Genomic DNA, 12741 nt, shown 5'->3' with positions numbered 1-12741 from the left:
TCCTTCCTGTTCCCCTCCCTTGCCCCCCTCTCCCCGCGACCCTCTTTTTACCCTGTGCTTACAGTGAGAAGTGTAATGGTTTTCACTCGTTTCGTGAATGTTGTGGGGTTAAAACTCTGTACTGTGTTCTGTCTTTGTTTTGCTCTATCACCGCAGAGCTCAGAAGTAAGTTGAGTCTTCTATGTATCCTCTTCCTACTGTTTCTTCAACATCCTCCTGCTCCTCCTCTCTCCATGTCTGCGTTCGACATGCATGTAAAAAAAAAAAAGAAAAAAAAAAAAGTTGTTACTAAAGAAAAAGAAGAAAAGAAAAAAAAAAGGATGGATGCTGAATTGCTGTTTTCGGTTGTGTTTTTTTTCTTTACTTCAGTGTTCCATTTACTTCCCTCTCCCTCCCATTTCCCCCCTGACTTGAATGAACGAAAAGCATCCACATTGTCGATAGTGGAGGGCTGTCTGGAGAGAACGTGTGAAAGAAAAAGCATCTTGCGCAGAATGAGCTTGGAGCTTTGTTGGCTTGGCCAGCAGTTCATAATCATTGATGATGTAGTGTATAATGTTGCCCATGATTAATATAGCTGCTCTGGGGCTATATTAACCTGCATCAACAGAACTCATCCTACACTCCTGAAGGTTTTGTGATGACATAAATAAGCACAGTGTTCTATCCTGTAGTTCTAATGTGGATCAAATGCTTGCTGCTGATTTAGTCTTGATTTATGCTGTTTTTCCCTTTCTAATATGAGATCAAACAACAAGGCCTTGTACATGACATTAATAGGATGGCACAAAAGGCACAGCGCAACATGTACATTGGGGTTTTGTAGAACAAAATTGTACTCAAAATGTGTTACGCTAATAACTAGAGCTTTTACCTCAAATAGTCCCAATTCTTCGACAGCCGTAAGGGATGACAAAGCCGGGCAAACAGACACATACGAGCTGAAGCAGTTTCCCACAGAGATAGAGCCGTAAGCGAGCAGTCTCACTCTGCTCTGATATACTGATTTGCACATGAATAAATGCCCTTGAATGTCATCCTGTCTCATAATTTGCCGAACAGGGAAATTCTTCCCCTTGCACATTCAGATGATGGCTGTGTGATGCCACTGCTAACAATGGCATATTATGCACATCAGCGTTAACAGTTCTTACAGAGCCATAATGTATTTGATTAGAGATAAGGAGGCGCTTTGTTGAAGGCATCACAAAACATGTCCAATGTATCATCGTGCAGCATTTCATTTAAAATGTTTGAAATGTCGATGTTGCCGTATGTTCAGCGGTGTCATTAGGCAGTTTATTTCTGGCAAGTTTCATCCTTTATCTGTGGCATCCACACATACACACATCAGCTCATGCACATATGCACACACACACACACACTCACAATATCCAGCACTGAAAACACTCAACTCGTTTCATTGTGCACAAAGTCAGTCATAGTCACTGCACGCTTACTGAATGACCAGTGTGTATATCTGAAGTCCTACCACTGAGCTGTGTGTAGCACTGACAAAGGGCATGCCATCTTTTTCCTTTTTTCAATGTCTTAGTTTTGGAAAGAGATGGGAATGTTTTGATTTCAAACAGGTTTTGGGATTTTCTTGTATGGAAGCATATTGCATTCTTGCTCACAGGGGCATTTTAAACTTCTAATAATACATTTCTTTCACGTATTGAGCTCCTTTTCCCACTTTTTCAAAAACTGATTCTTTTTTTGGCTTGTAACAAGATCATCTCTCGCTATTAGCATCATTTCTCATTACAGCAAAAATACTTGCTGCCACCTGCTGCTTAAAGGACTGTAACGTTGTGAAAAAAAGATCTTGTTATAACAAAAAAGAGCTAGCTAAAACATGATAAAGAGTCTATATTTTTTTTTCAAAATGAGTGTAGTATGCTTCTGTAATTTTGCATGTTTTGGTTGGTATTGTATTGACCAAGACCAGGAATGCTTTTAATATATATTTATATACATACACTTCCATATATGTGTATAAATATAAATACATAAAGAAAAAATTTACAATGCATGTCTGTCTTTCTTTTCAATGTCATCAATGAGAAAAAAGTCCTGATAAAACATTTGTTGTTCCTCCTCCTTTCTTTTCTATTGGCCCTCTCTGCCCCTCAAAAACCTGTCTCTCTGTGCTCTGCTCCTTCAAACTACCCTCCTTCCCCTTCTTCACTCTGCTCTCCTCTCTTCTTTGCTGTCATCTCTTTTCTTTTGTCCACATTCTCCTTCCCTGTTTTTCATGTTCACACCTCCTTGTGCGCCCACTCAGACTGCGCAGTGTTAAGATGGAGCAAAGGAAACTCAATGATCAGGCTAACACCTTGGTGGACCTGGCAAAGGTAAGTTTTCCGTTAAAAATCTGACTTTGTTTTGATATAATTTGTGCTGTGATGATGGTAACTTGCCGTTGCTATTCTGTCTTTATTTAAACTGACTGAATGTATATTCTTCTATTATATGGAGATATTCTTCTCAGGAAGGGCCTAAGCAGGCTCTTTCCAAGGACATAAACTATAGGGAACCCCAAGGTTTTGTCCTAGGATATTTTCAGTGTTCTCCCCGTGCACGGTAAATGACATGCATTAACCGGTCAAGGCACCTGGCTGCCTCTTCCTGAGCCTGGTTCTGCTGGAAGTTTCTTCCTGTTAAAAGGGAGCTTTTCCTTCCCACTGTCCCCTAGTGCTTGCTAATATAGGGTCTTCTGGTTCCTCTGGTTTCCTCTCAAAAATTGTAGGGTCTTTAGCTTACCACATAAAGCTGATAGGTGAGCCAATCCTGGGACTGCATCAAGTTGTACATTCTTTTTTTTTGAATAGTCAGCAAAAAACCCTAGGAAAATAGGGCTGTGCCATATCATATCATCCGCAAATACATAATAAAAAAGTACCATATCATTACTATAGCCATGGCCTGTGTTTACATTCCCCAGCACACAGAACAACGAGACAAGCCTGGCATGTCTGAAAGCAAGAGCGTGCATCACCCTCTGATGACGATTTGGTAAATAAAAGGAAGCTACTTCAACAACTAGCAGCAAAGCTCACTACTTTGCAAAATATGCAAGAAAACCTTTCTGACTAAAGGTGGAAACAGCTAACTTTTTATATTACTTCAGGCAAAAACACATTGAGTACAACCAGGCTTCAAATGAGGAGATAATAGCAATTTTTTATATGAGACTCAAATGTGAACAAGTAACATGAGCAAACATTGCTGGACTACTTGCTAATTCTACTGCATATGAAAGGAAGAGCAAATGGTGGATAGAAATTACTGATGTGATTATGTGGTGGAAAAGCAGGGTTTTAAGCAACTGGTTGAAATGCTTGGCCCAAGATACAACATCCCAGGTAGACAATATGTGCAGCTCTTGAAGAGTTAGGAGATTTAGTTTAGTTTAGTCTAGCTTTAGTTGTTCAGGCTTCAACATTTGAGAGGAGTGCTCTTTTTAATCTAATACTTAATAGTTTTTGAGGCCTAATACAAATGTCAAACATTACGTCATTCAGTACAGGTCATCAGTTTCATTCTTAAATAAAACTTTTAAAACTTTTACTGTTATGTTATCTATAGAAGGTTTGCGGGAGAAGATGAAAATACAATCTGTCAGAATCAATTATAACTTTATTTCATGGACTATTTTCTCTTTTTTTCGGCAAATTAAGCTCCTATAGAAATCATTAAAGCGGTGAAGTTATTGTACACAATAAATAATATACATTTATTTAGTAATTATATCTCCATTGTTAACTGTTTTCTTTTCGATTTCATGTTTATCATTATCATAGCATTTTAAATTGAATGTAACATATATGCGTCACTTCAAATCAAACAGCACCTGCACTACCTTAAAAAGTGATCTTGGCTAAGCTAACTCTGTGGAGAATGAACCCTAATGCGAGACTACTCGGTTTGAAGAACCTGAACCTGATGACACACTGTAAACAGCATCTGTCCATAAGAGGCTGAATACAGAAATGCTTCAGTAGCTTCTGTCTGGCTGTACAGATGTCAGCTGAGGCACCAGAGCTGAGAGGGGGTTCAAAGGGAGGTGCATGACTGCATTGACTTCATTTGATGTGGATGGCATTTGCACTCCAGTGTGTATTTTAAAAGGTTCCAAGGCCAATCCCTTTAATGTGTGTTTACTTGCGCCTTACTGTGCTCAATGGTCAGATCAATCTGCATACACCCTACAGTGGCTCAGCTTTCAAGCCCCATAGAGATATAAACCTTTCACATCTGGATTTTAGATTTGATTTCTGAGGGGCACACATGCCTGGAGACCCTACATGAGTATTTTGTAATCTCTGCAGATGACTATTAAATTGCAAATCTTATAAAATGCTCTGTAATGGTGAAGAATGCAGTATGTTGTATATAATGTGTGATTAATTTTGCAATATGGAAAACTGCTTAGTTTAGATGCAAGAATTACTTGCAGATGCCACATGCTGAGCTGGCCAGAACTGCATCAACTGTTAAACAATAAGTACCTAAATACTAGCGATGCTTTTCATTATATAAATGAGTTGTGTCAAGCAAACACATAAAGGATTAAAGACCTTCAGGAGCTATAAATGGATTGGAGAAGTTGGTTGTAAAATCTATGGGAAGATAAAATCTATGCTGACTTGCTGAAACTTTACAGCTCCCCTTCCTACTGCTTCCTTTAAATGATTTCCTCCTCTGCTGTAATATATTTACTGTAGTTGTCTACTCATGGAAGTTATTATTACTGTTACATTAAGGTTTTTTTTTTCTTTAATCACTATATGTTTCCTACTGTATATCATCTCCTAATTTTAGTTGTTGCAACAAGTTGTGAAACAGCTTCTTAATGTTTCTATCTTGCCTCTTCCTCCCTTGTCCCTCCTGTCTCTGTCCTCCTGTTCCTTCTTGTCCTGAAACACATTTACTTTCTCTCCTTCATTAGACCCAGAATGTGATGTATGACCTGGTGTCGGAGCTGCAGGAACGCAGTGAGGAGCTGGATAAGCGCATCGGCACATTGGAGGACAAGCTGGACTCAGTGACGGGCAGCCTGCAGGCACTGCCCTGCCTCATCTCGCAAGCCATAACCCAGCAGCAGCAGGACTTCCTGGACGGCTTTGTTCACCGCTTTCGACCCGCTTCGCTAGCCTCTGAGCGTTCCGAACGCTCCGAGCGATCCTGGACTTCCACCGCCCGTAGGCGGCGCTCTCCCTCCACAGCACCACACACCTCCTCTGATAGCGGATAACCTTGACAAATCTTCTGTAATCACCTTTGAGCACCCCCTTTCCCAAACCAACGTGTCGCCTCATTCTGTCCCATCCAATTCTGTCTCATATCTGCTGGCAAGTCCATGTCTGGACTAATAATGAACCCACATCTTGGTCCCTGACCTGATCCTTGTCCTTTCCCTCCCACTCATTCCTTCCTCTCCACCTAATGAAAAAAAAATCCAGAAAACCAGTTTCTCTGTGACTGAGCCTCTCAGCACAGGCCTGATTAGAGCTACTCGAAAAGAACAAAGAAAAGCAAGCAAAGACTTAAATCAAGAAAAAACAAATGCATCCAAAAAAGAAAAATAGAAAAAAAATTACAAACTGAGATAAAGTAGAGATATGGTTTATGTTTTAGCCATTGTATGGCTGTCCAAGTTAGCTTTTTTTGTAAAAGCCCTTGTATAGTTAAAAAAAAAAAAAAAGACTGAGTTCAGGGTTGCTGAGGTGAGAGCTGGCTATCACACCGGAGAGTCCTTAACAACAAGGGGGGAAGTTGGTCTGTGGAGCTGAGGGCCTTGGCTCACCTGCTGGCCCTCTGAGGCCATGGAGGACATCTGTCCACCCATCTGTCCGTCTACCTGTTTGTCCGGTGAGGAGAACAAGACAAACCATTGGACTTCCCTTTCAAATGACTAGTGTCATGGATTCTTTCCCATAGTTTAGGGTGAAAGCTTTAGGAGAGGCTACAAAAGCTCTGACTTCAGGTCAGTGATTGAAAATGCACTTAAAGGGGAGGAGAAACTGTTACACAAATAAATAGCAAAGGGGATGCATATGGCATTACTACTGGGTAGGAAAAATTATCACTATTGCCAACTTCAAGGTATCAGCTTCCTTGTTCTTACCAAGGAAAAAAATGAGAGCGACTATCTTTTTTAGTTACATATTGACATGTGATTTTTCAGTGCCTGAATGTATAAATAGTAGAGGGTTATTTAATTACTAATTTCAGAGCTTTTTTACGATGTTAACAGTCTAAATACAACATTGCATTCCTTTTTCAGATACATTCCTCTCCAAAACTTTAAAGAAAATGTCTAACATGCATAACATTGCCTCCATTACACCGCAACTCTAAATGTTTTGAAAACCTGTTTTTCTATTTCTAACACAGCAACAAATGGAGAAGTACAGCAAGAAACCCGTGGCGAGACAGATTGAGAGCATATTTGTGTGTTTCAGAGAACAAGTTCACTTTTAGCTCAATGCTGCACACTCATACACAACAAATATGAAATATGTAGTAGTCTACCTTTCTCACTACCACTAATTAGAACTTCCTGTGGTCTTCAGAAAATTGCATGGCTTGAGGTCTGCTGGGATACAGGCACAAACACATCACTGGTCGAACTGAGTAACTAACCCAGCTCTTTTGCATGGTTCTGTCCAGTAGTAGTTACGGATCACAAGCTTCCCAGATGGCTCTGGTTATTTATACACTTGGTTTCATTAGATTACCTTTGGTTTGTTGGTTGCTTTTCTTTTGTATTATATTTTTTAATTTTGGTTTCCCCATTTTTTTATTTTGTGAGGATACCTGGGTTTTTTTTAGAGTTGCAGAACCTAAAGAATTACAGCAAGTTGATTCTGTAATTGATTCCCTGTTTAAAATATGAGGTGAGATCTTTTTAAAAATCAGTATTATAAAAAAAATCCTCAAGAATACAAAAAATGCTGAAGAAACTTTGAGGGTTACAAAACAGTTAAATGACCTCAAAGTAAATAAAACATAGTTTTACAGTTTAAAAAAAGAAGAAAAGATTAAACTTTTTTGCTGTCTTGTGAAGTATGTTATCACTGCCCCTCATGTCTGTACTTTAAATATAAAATTATTTTTAGATTGGCTTAACTGGTGGGAGACTGCACGATTAATTTCTGTGTATGTTGTCATCTACATGCAGAGAAATTTAAGTAATAAACACTAATTCACATTAACCACTTACATTACTGAGTCCAGCCACAATCAAAACAACCCGAGCTATATGCTAGCTCTAGCTCCTCTTAAGCTATCGCTAGCATATTGTGACACATTATCTCCATTATGCAGATGATACCGGATACATTGAGGGCTTTTTTGTGAGGGGGATTTTTTTTCTCAGAGAGCTGCAGTGACTCATGGTTTGTAATGCTAGCACTGGCTGGGAAAGTTTAGAAAAAAGATGCATCAGGAGTTCACTGTGATATTGAACACGACACAAACTTTGACTAGCGAAAACTGAACAGTCAATTTCTTAAAATATCTTTTAGTATGACAAGAACAAGACACTCAACAATACTCAGATACACCCTTAATTATAGTTCAAGCTTTATTACAAATAAACAGTCTAATTAAGTCAAAATTATTCCAAACAGTTGTTATAAACTTGGAAATTGGCTATAGGTACCAAATCCATTGTAAAGATGTTGCTTCTGCTATAAAATTGGGCATGTCTGTCAGAGCTTCTGAGTTTTGTTACTTTCAGTCTGCGGCTTCAGTTGACTCATCGGGAGAATAAGCTAACTGGTTTCTAATACTAGCTTTATATTTACTGTACAGACCTGTAGCTTAAGTGGACAGCTCTCAGTAGTAAAGTACTGTTCTTTGAGGCCTTTGCTTTGGTTATCTGAGTGATACAGTAATGGATAAGAAATGAGGGGGAAACATCTATGAAAGCATGCACTGGCGTATGCTAGCGCTGTGATGACTTGCAAAGTTTAATTTGAAGACAAATATTTAGGATTTTCCCAGAGCACATTAGAACAGAACAGGAGGTCATCAGGTTAGCGGGCTAGGATGATTCAAACAGTAGATTATTTGAGTCCCAAAAGTACGCTAGTGCTAAAACTCATATTCGTGGTCCCTTAAGCAAATGGACAGTTGTAGGATCATTATTATTTCCATGGTCTTAATTATTTCCAAGCTGCTTTAGGCTTAACTGGGTCGAGGTCCAACCCTGTGAGAGAACAAACAGGTTCGCTATCTCACAGGCTCTGGACTGACCAGAGAGCACTTCTTTTAAGAATGTATTCAGTTTGCTACAAGTGCAACTTAATCGAGCATGAATATTAGCTTTTTCCCTTTCAACTTGAGTTGATGAAGCATGACTCTTTACTGCCCCCACCTTTAGCCTTTCCTCTCTCAGAGTGCTACACTTCTCCCTAATAGTAGCCTATAAAGAGATCTATCATGCTTTTGCAGTCTCTGTTTCAATCAGTATCATCCAATTAGTCAGGACGGCTAAGCCTATCTGCTTGATTACAGCCTTACCTGCCTGCTCCTATCTAAGGTTTCCACCTTGTCATTACATCTGGTACGCCCTCACGTTTTTCATCTGTCATTATTAAGAATATCAGTCCCTCATACAAAAGTAGGCTTGACAGATGGCCTGCAGAAAAGACATTGAAGTGGTTCCAAAAGAAAAAACCAAACAAAAAAACTGCAAGGGAGGAGAAGCAATGGAAACCCAGGTCATGTCCCATTTTGTACTTGGTGTGTAGTTACAACAGAAAGGATCACAGATGCTGGAGTCTCTTCCCCAGAGAGACATAACAATGCTGGTGTTAAGGACTTCATCGGGTGGCACGAAAAAAAGGAAAGACTTTGCTCATTCACTGACAGGAAGGTTATGAACAGCAAGATTGGGTGTCCTGTTAATATGACCTCATTGTAGATGTCACCATTTAAACAGGACAAAGGTGAAAAGGTAAAGGTAGCTGGCTGCCAGCATGTCGTAGGTATGTAGTAAAAAAAAATGCCTAGGAATTACACGAAGGGATTGAAATTCTGGCAGTTAAAAAAGAAAACCCCAAAAGACCTTTTATTGTTTTACATTTGCAGATAGGAAATTTAATCCAGGATCTGCTGTTCCTTACTCTGTTGTAATTGGTTTTCTTTGTATCCCATCACAAAGACCAGCCTAAACACCATTCTAATATTTACTGAACTGATCTTTTCTAGAAGATGAAACACATACACAGTATTTCATAGTGAAGTGAGGGACATTCATGATGTTGCTCTGATAATGGTAGATAAGACAAAACGATTAACACATCCCGGACTTTTATTATCCTAAGTAGGCTTTCGTCATAGAGCAGGCATCAGAGCACACTTCTGCTGAGTACAGAGTGAACCCCCCACTCCCCAAAAAACTGAAAAAATGTAACCAAATCATTGTTCTGTGTACACTGCCACATGATGCATAATGTACGTAGTAGCACTGGAATAAATCAACTTTTAATGGATGGCAAATGGGTTTAACATGTTCTCTGTATACTGTTCATTGTTCCTTCATTTTGCAGGTGAACCTTTGTCCTAACAAGGAGAGACACCAAGGTCAACATTAAAGACTATCTTCATCTATGACCGTTATTCTTTCTTTTTCTTCCGCTGGAATTTGAAAATTCCGTTTTGAATAATCTTCCTAATGCTTTACTTCCCGTTTAATTTGCGTACTCCAATCTGAAACTTTCCCATGCCAGGGCCTCCCCGAGAGGGAAGGAAAATGGCAGAAGCCCAAAGTCAAATGTGACACTTGAAAGGTGGGTTGGCAAATGTGTTGACAGACGCAAACATCACACGTTTCGTCCTGTGAAACTGAGGCATGGGCCGTCCTAAAACATGATTACAGGAGGAAGTATTGATATAAACAGCACTCCAGAGGACACGCAGCTGCTGGGGCGCTGTTCCAAGGTGAACTGTGAGCTGTGCACAACACACACACTCGTACACACACGTACACAGCCATTAATGTTCAAATAACAAGCTACTATTCATGTCCACATGCACAAACAAGGCTCTGCCTGGTTAATTACAGTCAAATCTGTAGGGACTTGGCAGCAGACCGATATCCCGCAAGAGTGGCAGAGTCAGTCACCCTGTTGTTGTTGCTACACAACCCCAAAGACATGCAACCGTGGAAACACAGGCAACAGCTCCTCAACAATCCAATTAGTACAAAGTAATTAAAATATTGTTTTTATCCTCTAAAGTGATAACAATCATATGTGACATTGAATGTGCTCTCATAGAACCAAATCTTGCTTTACGGTGGAAACCAAAGTAGGAAAGAGAGGCAGAAATTGTGAAAAGTGCACACAAATTATGCCACATGTCCATCCGTTCCTTCTCTAACAGTCTGTCTTAATAAACACATTTAATTCACTCAGCTTATCCTTGTGCTGAAGTGTGAAAAGCAAGCATAGTGGCATTAAATTACCAGTAATCTCCCCTAGAGGGTACTGAAGCTCAGCCAAACAGTGAGGAAACAGGAGATGGAGTCATGTTGCAGAGGACTGAAGATGACCCTTGGAGTTTGGAAGGACAGGGGGAAGAAAAATCAGCATGTAGGGTACTGAAGAGCATAGTTTGAAAAGATCCTATGGGGAAAACTTGCAGAAGACATTGGGAAGTGTTTTTATTAAGTTATTCAATTTATTACAAGGCTGACTTTTCTCAGGAACGAGCAGCTAGGAGCTGCATTATGCTTAATGCCCTGCATATAGCTTTCAACTAATGTGGTTTGGCATACACTTGGGGAAATCAGAGAGAGTATTGATTTTGGTTTTGGTGTAGTGGTGGAGAGTGGGTGTGAAGGGCCTTTTCATTCCACCAAATGTTTTTTTGAGTGTCACTTATTTCAGCATCCATCATTTCTCTTTTTGTCTTTTTAGCTCTATCTGTATCTTTTCATCTGCTGCCCATTTTTCTCTCTCTGAGATCCGAACAGAATGAACGGCTGCAAATGAGCTTGCTTGCTGGAAGCTGCCATTGCTTCTCTGCTTCATTTAGCAGTGAAAGAAGGCGGCAGCTCTTTTCAAAACTCTCAAACCATATGCTAGGAGTCCAACTGTGAAAGTGTACATGCACTATATATTGCGTATGTGTATGTTCACACTCACGTACACATGCTTGGCTAGCTGGATGTTTTCCACGTGAAAGGATCATTTCAGCCAAGGCTAAAAACTCAGATTGGTGATCGCTCACATACAGTATTGTTCTTGTATGTGTGTAGGCCTAGTTTCCCTATCAACTTAACACAGAGTCAGCTAGCATGATTCATTGCTGCTTCATCTGTAAATTTTTGCTCATTTAGTACATAAGTGGCTCTCAAATTGGGGGGCTAGCGCCATCAGTAGGTAAATACAGTTATTCATATATATATCTATGGTTAACAACCACAGAAACGGGGTACTGGCCCACAACCGAGATGGACACAATAAATGTTGTTTATGATAAAACCATGATGATCGACACTGTTATTTCCAATCTAAGCTGACACACTGAGACTACATCACACCTCACAAGGACTCACTCTTCACTCTATTGCCCATTATTTACATCAGTAAATAATCAGTAAAGCCAGTGGTAATGGTGTGGCCGGCAACTACAGGTTATTCATTTCAAACAGCTGACTTATTAAACCTTTGCTACCTGCTCTGTTAACAGCAAAGACCAAGCAGGTATTTAGGTTGTCATAGAATTAAAAACTTAGTTTAAAAAAATCATAAAGTGGAAGTTTAAAAATATTCAATTTTGTACCATTTGATGATGGTGATGCCATTATGCTTATATTTAGATCAGTAAAATTCTGCCTGAGTGTGAGGCATGAACCTTTTTCAGTTTCCAAACCGAGAGGCACTGTACTAAGCTTGCAGTATTACCTATATAATAATATATTTAAACATGCTTTTGCATTCTCCTCCAAATAATCAGCAGTTCAGTAGGTGCCTGTGTTGCAGCAGTGGACCACTATGGTAACCCCAAATGAGGTTTAGCCCCACGCCCAAGGCTACCGGAGGTCCACCAACTCCCTATTCACTTGATAGAGTTCTTCAAATTATAAGATCATTGTACTGTATGGGGTATGAGTACTGCATTGTGTGTGTGCATGCGTGTTTTCTGTAGGTGGGGAGGGGCGGTGGACTACAGATGTCCTTGCCCCGAGCTTTCTCTACATGAAAATCTGCACTGTTTTGGAACAATCGCTGGCACCGAGTGATGCCTCGCTATACAGCAGGAGTGACTCCTGGAGGGTTAAATGATACATAAAAAGACATGTATCACAATGTCATCGCTTATGGGAAGTGTTCCAGTAACACCTTAGAGACGTCATCATCAAACCCTGCAGTTTCATCTGCAACTAAATGTATTTTATGAATTTAGCTCAGAAAACATGACTAATCTTAAAACACAGATTGTAGCCATTATTCACAGGGCCACGTCTGAATACACTCAGTGCAACACTGAAAAGGTAAGTGGGAAAGATAGCCACATTAAATGGGATAAAGAGACAAACCAAACTCAGAGCAGGAGAAGCACGGGAGCCTGCTGCCCTCTAGTGCCAAATACTCAGCTCCCAGTCTAACACAAAGCCACAGCTGAGATGAGAATGAATAATGCATAAATGATGGGTTGATAAAGCAGTATTATACCGATGCAAGATACGAGATGTAATTGATAATATGGGTCTCTTAT

General features: G+C 39.9%; 1 protein-coding gene across 5 annotated transcripts in view; it reads left to right on the top strand.

Annotated features, from left to right (window-relative positions):
* The window catches only part of kcnn1a (potassium intermediate/small conductance calcium-activated channel, subfamily N, member 1a), a 60924-nt gene extending 51408 nt beyond the window's left edge, over positions 1 to 9516 (top strand). For all 5 annotated transcript variants that reach the window (XM_031731979.2, XM_039602827.1, XM_031731986.2 and 2 more), the window contains exons 8-9: positions 2288 to 2357; positions 4955 to 9516. In XM_031731979.2, coding sequence (XP_031587839.1) covers positions 2288 to 2357; positions 4955 to 5260 — 376 coding nt within the window. In that variant the 3' untranslated portion in view covers positions 5261 to 9516. The remainder of the gene's footprint in view (positions 1 to 2287; positions 2358 to 4954) is intronic.
* Positions 9517 to 12741: the final 3225 nt, after the last annotated feature.

This window comes from Oreochromis aureus, linkage group 18, assembly GCF_013358895.1.
Source record: "Oreochromis aureus strain Israel breed Guangdong linkage group 18, ZZ_aureus, whole genome shotgun sequence".
Taxonomy (NCBI): domain Eukaryota; kingdom Metazoa; phylum Chordata; class Actinopteri; order Cichliformes; family Cichlidae; genus Oreochromis; species Oreochromis aureus.
The sequence above is the reverse complement of the archived record's forward strand: the minus strand, read 5'-3'. Positions and strand labels throughout refer to the sequence as shown.